The sequence below is a fragment of the Lycium barbarum genome, chromosome 8 (assembly GCF_019175385.1).
Source record: "Lycium barbarum isolate Lr01 chromosome 8, ASM1917538v2, whole genome shotgun sequence".
NCBI classification, from domain to species: domain Eukaryota; kingdom Viridiplantae; phylum Streptophyta; class Magnoliopsida; order Solanales; family Solanaceae; genus Lycium; species Lycium barbarum.
The window spans coordinates 106,353,069-106,359,946 of NC_083344.1; the positions used below are offsets into that span (position 1 = coordinate 106,353,069).

A 6,878-nucleotide genomic window follows, 5' to 3' on the forward strand; every position below is an offset into this window, starting at 1 on the left:
GGGAGGAGATTTATATGTTTGAGTCAAGGGTTTAATTGCCCCCGTGACCTTGCTCTTTTGGGTGCTACCACCGGTAGCTTTTTCAACACTTGGCTCCTCGTCACCCTTGAGAACAATAGGGTGTGCCTCCTTATCTTTCTCAACAATAATAGGCATTTCAATTGGTGCCTCTAGTTCTTCTTCAATTTCTTCCTCAATAACCTCATCAACAATCGGCTCGACAATGATAGGTTCAACCACTCTCTGATTCACCGCATTAAGGATCTTTCCACTTCTAGTAGAAATAGCTTTGCATGAGGCAATGTGATCACCTCCACTACCCCTTGGGTTCGGAATTGTGTCGCTAGGAAGGCCCACTCTTTGTGGTGGATGTTGCTCACGAGAAAGATCTCGCATTTGTGACTCAAGTTTTTAAATCGAAGCGGTGTGAGAGCCTACCACTTCGGTCAAATTTTCCATCTTCTTGTCACTCTTATGTTGGTTGTCCAATATCTTTTCAAGCATAGATTCCATTCGAGATGTCCCTTGATCATTGGAAGGACCCTCTCGCCAATTTTGAGAGTTAGAAGAATGGCCCTTTGGTGGAACATAGGCATTGGAATTTCGATTACCATAATTGTTGTTGTTGAAATCCCTCCTGTCCGAACCACCATATTCATTTCGGCCATATTGATTGCTTTGTTGTTGGGGTCTCCATTGCTTTTGATAACCCCCTTGAGAGTTATTGATATAATTAGCATCCTCACGTTGTGGCTGCCTCTCTAGATAAGCTTCCTCCTAGACTTGGTACATTCCAGGAGCATGAGATGGCATCTCTTCGACAACATTCACACTTTTAGCTTCTTTCTCCGCAAGCCTCTTTGACAGCAAATCCACGGTGGTTTGAAATTGAGCAAAAACATGATATCGCTCATGATTTTCTTTGGCCACCGCGGCAACAGAGGGACTACCATATGACCAGATTTCACTATCACTTGAGTGCCAAGCTTGATTGTGGGTGGTGAGCATATCGAGCAACCTGGTGATGCTAACAAATGATTTGTCCATGAAGCATCCCCCAGCTGCAGTGTTGATAGCAATTTGATTCATTGTATCTAATCCCTTGTAGAACTTCTCGGTGAGAATAGCATCCGGAAATCCGTGAGTTGGAGATTGAGCTAGATAGTACTTGAAACGCTCCCATGCCGAATATAATTATTCTCCCCGAAGTTATTTGAACTCAAAGATCTTATCCCGAAGTTCAGCCTTTTTGCTTGGTGGGAACCACTTCTTCAAAAATGTATTGGCTAACTCGCTCCAGGTGTGAATAGAATTGCTGGGGAGCTTATCATACAATTCCCTTGCTTGGCCAGCCAAGGAATATTTAAAGACCCGTAACCGAAGTGCATCAGTAGAAACAACACCTTGGGATTGTTGAGCACACATATGCAGGAAGTTCTTCAAATGTCGGAGTGGACAATCCTCCGAAGAATTTCGGAAATAACCTTCAAGTTTCAGCAGCTGATAGATAGAATTATCAATTTTGAAAGTAGCATTTCCAATCCTAGGAGGGACCACAGCAGAAGCATAATCAGCTTCATTGATAAATTCCGCAAATATATTCTCATCCTCATCCTCTTCTGGTGCAGGTGGGTTCACTTGGAGTCCACCTTGGTTTCCTTGATTTCGATTCTGTCTTCCTGCCATGTTCACTTGGTTCACCACAACAGCAAACAAGGTATGATGGAATAGAAAAAGTTTAAAAGAAGAGTACACAACAATCAGTAATTTCAAAACCGTATTCCCCGGCAACGGCGCCAAAATTTGATACGCTCAAATTACACATATTAATGGCGTAAAACGGATGTTGTCAAATATAGTAACCCAGACAAGGTCGGGGTCGAATCCCACAGGGAATATGGAGAGAGAAAAAGGTACTAATCATTTATGTAACTAATCTTTAGAAACTTTAATTTTATTTCGAATAGTATAGAGAAGAGATTTGGTTTGTATTCGCTAGTTTGAAGTATTTGGAATTTGTTTGGATTGGGAGAACCAAAGTTGTGTCCCCGCGGTGATTAGATGTTATGCTATGGGTATCAATATGATATATTTCTAATGGGTCGGGGTTTTGTATGCACTTAATCTCTAATGCACTTCCTAATATTTTCCAATAGTTAGAAAGTATTTCTTTTCATGATTTTCCCAAATGTAGAAAAGTTGTAAGTAAGATCGATTAAATATGCCAAGTAGAACTCATCTTATCCCTAAGTGATTTCATTAAACGAGGGTTAGCGCCCCGAGTCCTTGTTATATTATTTCAAATCACACCCTAGTTCATCTTTCCAAATAAACTAGGGTTTGTGCATAAGCAAGTGTTTGCAACCACTAACGAACAATGAATGCGAGAAATAATAAAACACATCACAACCCATTATATATATATATATATATATATATATATATAATGTTAGACACCCATTACATAACACCCATCATTTGGGTCCACAACTTTGATTAAAGAAACTACTCACACATGTCAAAAGTAGTGAGCAATAAATGAGACATAAAGCTTACAAAGTGTGATAAAGATGATGAAAAATGAAATCTCGTTGTCTTCACTAAGCTCCAAAAGTGGAGTAACCAATGCTCACACACCAATGGAACTTTGTTCACATGCATAAAATGAAAATTGGCTACTAAAAATAACCTAAAATGTTCTTTAAATAGGCTCCAAAAAACGCACAGCGGCGACTGACAAAATTGCCCCTGATAGCAAAATCGACAAACTGTCGATCGTTCGACGATCCGTCGATTCCTCCGTCCTTTGTATCTTCAGCAATGTGATCCATTCGACGGTGCCGTCGACCAGTTCGACGCTCCGTCGAGTATTCCGTTTTTCTCTCTTCTTGTTGACAGATCTTGATTGACGACACAAACGACGAAGCGTCGATCAATTCGACGCTTCGTCGATGTCTCCATCCTTTGTCGTCTTCAACTAATGTCATCACTAGAAAAACATATTAACAAGAACCAGACTTACTTGAAAACAACCAAAATTCATAGTAAAAAGGCGTCGAATGTGCCACAAATCCAAGGCACATCAGGTACAGGTAGACAGATTGGTGTACTTTTCTCAGTAGGGTACCAGAGTTCAGCAGGTATGTTCACACTCCATTCTCTGAAGTTGCTGGTCAGAGTCATCAAATAGGAATGCATGCATATGTGTGCGTGTGTGTTTGTATGTGTGTGTGTGTGTGTATTATGAGTATGGCTATAGGTACGTCGGGGCCCTGTCCCGACCAGATAATGCATATTAGTGCTCTTAGAGGCTTACAGACTATCAGTCAGTGTACAGGTGTTGTGTTTGGCCTTGCCGGCCTTTTGATTAGTTGTTTTTCCTGGTTGTGGCCTTGTCGGCCCTAGTTATGCAAATATGTGTTGTTGAGCCTTTTCTGCCTGTATGTTGTCATGATATACTTCTTACAGATGTTATTCGGCGGTCTTGTTGGCCTATGATTCATGTTACAGAGTTCAGATATCACAGTTGGTTTGCTCGGCCCTTCCGGGGCCGTGTGCTGGCCACACCCCCTAAGGTTAGGGTGTGACACTAAAGGGTTATTATTACATGTTATAGCTCTGTGAGGCATTTGTATTGTACTTTCTGGTTGTACGACAGGTTGGTAATGATATGATTATAGAGGGGACTCTGCCAAAATTCCTATAGATCTCTGAGAGTTTAACATTCGATGATGAATGCTTCTAAGGAGGGAAAGATGTTACAACTCGTACTTGTGTACGTCGAGTTTTGTTGAGTGTTAGTCGTTGTAGACTTGGAGAGCGGGACTATTTTTGAGGTTATTTGAGATTAGATATGTCCATCTTAAGTGTATGAGGGTTTAAGTTCATGTTTAATAGGTATTAGAAGGACTAGAGGCTAAACAAATTGAAAGAATCAAGTTCTCGGAAAGTTCCATTTGACTGACCGTGAAACAGGCTATGACCCGTCAAATAGAGGCTCCTCCACTGTATAATGGTTACAGTGAGCTCTTTTTGGGTGGTCCATTTGAAGGACAAAATTGACGGACCGTATTCCATTTGACGGCCCGTCAAAGTGACCGTATAATGGAGGCGGTGGGATGTTTCTAAGTTGTATAAGATCGATCCAAGATCATTTTATTTCATTTCTCCTCATTTACAGACCCTAGACACCTCTAAAAACCCTTTTCATAATACCTAATCTAATCAAAGTGAAACCAAGGATCAAAAGTGGAATTCATGTGCTAGAGTTTCCGGATTGCTTATTGAGTGCTAGTTTCCTTTCTTGTGGTTGATTTGGAGAAGAATTCATGGTGAAGTAACCTTTGTCTTGAAGAGTTTTTGAGTCTTTGAGGTAAGGCTTCATCTTATTTACACGATCTTAAGTTTAGTTAGTCTTTAAACAACTTGTTGAAGGTAGAAATTGTGGAAGAAAGATTCAAATCGTGCTTAGAGTTATGTTGGGTTGTGAATTTATTTTTATCATGTTGTTGTTGTATTATTGGAATGATTTCCTTGTAATTGAATTTTAGTTGATGTTTTTGTCATGTCTTTATGGTTTTGTTAGATCGATACCTAAAGAAGAAGTGTATAAATTATTGTATACGATGCATATATTGGATTGTTTGATGTGTATATTGGAATACTTGTGAAGTGAGTATAAGGGACTTATATGAGCTTCTTGTTGTTAGTTGCTTAATATGTTATGGATGATGGAGAATAATTGGGGAAATGCTGCCCGTTTCACTTTAGAATCAAGTTATCGTTTGATATACGTGATATACTAGCGCCATCTAAGTTGTATATGTATTCCTTTGTTATAGGATTGGCACTCGAGTTGTGATAAGCTCGTTGTTGGGTTGCTTGACGACTTGAGGTATGTTAAGGCTAACTCTTGCTTCTCTTGGCATGTCCTAAAATGTTATGAGATGTAGATGAACGTTATTTCAAAGGGCTCCACTCTTAGTAGTCAAGGATATTCGTATTATTCTTTTCCTTTCGATGTTGTTCAAGCATGATATCTGTCAGATTCCAAGTCGTATTGAGACTCATGATATTGATGTTGGCCCCTCATGATGAAATCGGAGGCATAACAACCTTACGTCACTCCGAAGGAAGTTCTAAAAATTCAAAAGAGGTCCCCTAACCCCTATGTACTTTTGCAAGAGTAAGATAGTGGTGATAGGTATGTATATAGTACATAATCAGGCTTGGCTATTGTAGCTCAGGAACTACCAGATGATGACCGGTTGGGCAGCTATGCATCTTCATTTACCACCGGATTATAGCCGGATGGACTGCTACTACAAAGAGTATTATACCCTTGATCATGAAATATCGATTACTTGTTGAACCCTGTGAATTGATGAAAGTAAGGTACTCCAAATTGGGGGGCCAAAAGAGTTTTAGAAAACGTTTGATAAACTAGATAAATATCAAAGTAACGTCTGAATGGCTGTGGATAACATTCTTATTTCTCATGGTGTGAACATTGTTTGTCAATTTAGCATATTCAATATGCTCCCAATATTTAACTTTAATTTATCCACGTGCCTTTAATTAAAAAAAAATGTCTTCGTACTTTCAAGCGTGGGTAAAGTTCGTAGGTAGGCGACCATCAAAATCATCAGATGATTTCTCTGTCAGTTTCTCTTGCTCCACATGTAATATTTCCCGTACAAAATCCAAATTCATTCCTGTACGGTGCCTAAAGTATTTATGATACAATCTTAAATTAAAGAAGAAAAATTTAAGTACACCTAAAATTGGAAAATATAAATATCTTTTTGTTCTTTTTTCTCTTTTCCTTTTCAATTCTTGTTTAATTGAAAGTGCTCAGAAGCTATGAGAAATATAGCCATTAGCAAAATTAGAAGATTCGCCATGAAAAATCATCGGCCTCAAGCAATCTTGAATCTCATTGTCCGACATCATCAATTGATCTCAAAATTCTTCTTCTTTTCCGGTACCAAAAGCCGTGTTAATTTCCTGCTGTAAAACACTTGCTTTAGGACCTAATTTACTTGCTTTAGGACCCAAATTTACTTGCTGGGGTGAAGAAGATGAAGTAGTTGTATTATTATTCTGCTCATGTTGGATGGTTGTATAATCTGCAAATGAGAAATTAAGCTTAGCTCTAGGACCTCTAAATTCAACAGCTGCTCTGTCATAAGCTCTAGCTGCATCCTTTGTTGCAGTAAAAGTTCCAAGCCATACTCTGGCAGCCCTTCTTGGATCTCTAATCTCCGCAGCCCATTTTCCCCATGGTCTCAGTCTCAATCCTCTGTAGTTCTTCTTCTTCTTCGTGACAACCTTCGTGTTGTTCTTGTTCTTGTTATCACCAGCAACTGGGGTTCCAAAATAGTCGCAGCCTAAACAACCATTTATTCTGCAGAATTGACAAGGCTCTGGTTCTACAGGAACGCGAAACAAGGGCGGCTCAATAAATCTAGACATACTCGTAGAAGGTGATGAAATGGTGGCACTACCACTGATAGTGGTCGTGGTCATAGCGTATTGAAATTCTTGAGCTGCATCCATGAAAGCAGAACTATGAGTACTACCTGTTATGACATTCTTTAAAGCAGCAACCATGATTGAAAACTCTTATTCGTCACTGAATTTGGGCTGTGAAAGATGGTTGATTGATAGTTTTCTGGTTTACCAAGTTTCTTTGCTTTATGTACAAGGGAAAGAGTCAATACCAGCGTGGACAAACAAGTTACACTATAATACACCTTTTGTACACGGGTTTGATTTTAGCTTAGCTGGCATGTAATTAAGTGAGTGGTTTATTGGGCATGTGGGAACTTGGATGATGAAAATGCGGGTGAGGTTTCGGGTAATACCTGATGACATGG

The 6,878-nt window shown here is 39.5% G+C and overlaps 1 protein-coding gene and 1 non-coding gene across 2 annotated transcripts; one reads left to right on the forward strand and one right to left on the reverse strand.

Annotated features, from left to right (window-relative positions):
* Window positions 1-1,135: 1,135 nt before the first annotated feature.
* On the forward strand, window positions 1,136-1,241 carry LOC132608523 (small nucleolar RNA R71). Its single transcript, XR_009570436.1, has one exon. It is a non-coding gene; the product is annotated as a small nucleolar RNA R71 (small nucleolar RNA).
* A 4,446-nt stretch (window positions 1,242-5,687) lies between these two features.
* On the reverse strand, window positions 5,688-6,660 carry LOC132605228 (ethylene-responsive transcription factor ERF109-like). Its single transcript, XM_060318444.1, has one exon. It carries the CDS (start codon window positions 6,610-6,612, stop codon window positions 5,962-5,964), a length of 651 nt encoding a protein of 216 aa, XP_060174427.1. The 5' UTR covers window positions 6,613-6,660; the 3' UTR covers window positions 5,688-5,961.
* Between the last annotated feature and the right edge of the window lie 218 nt (window positions 6,661-6,878).

Excerpts from the sequence above, each read along its gene's own strand:
- LOC132605228 (XM_060318444.1), bottom strand. The coding sequence starts at position 6,612 with ATGGTTGCTGCTTTAAAGAATGTCATAACAGGTAGTACTCATAGTTCT.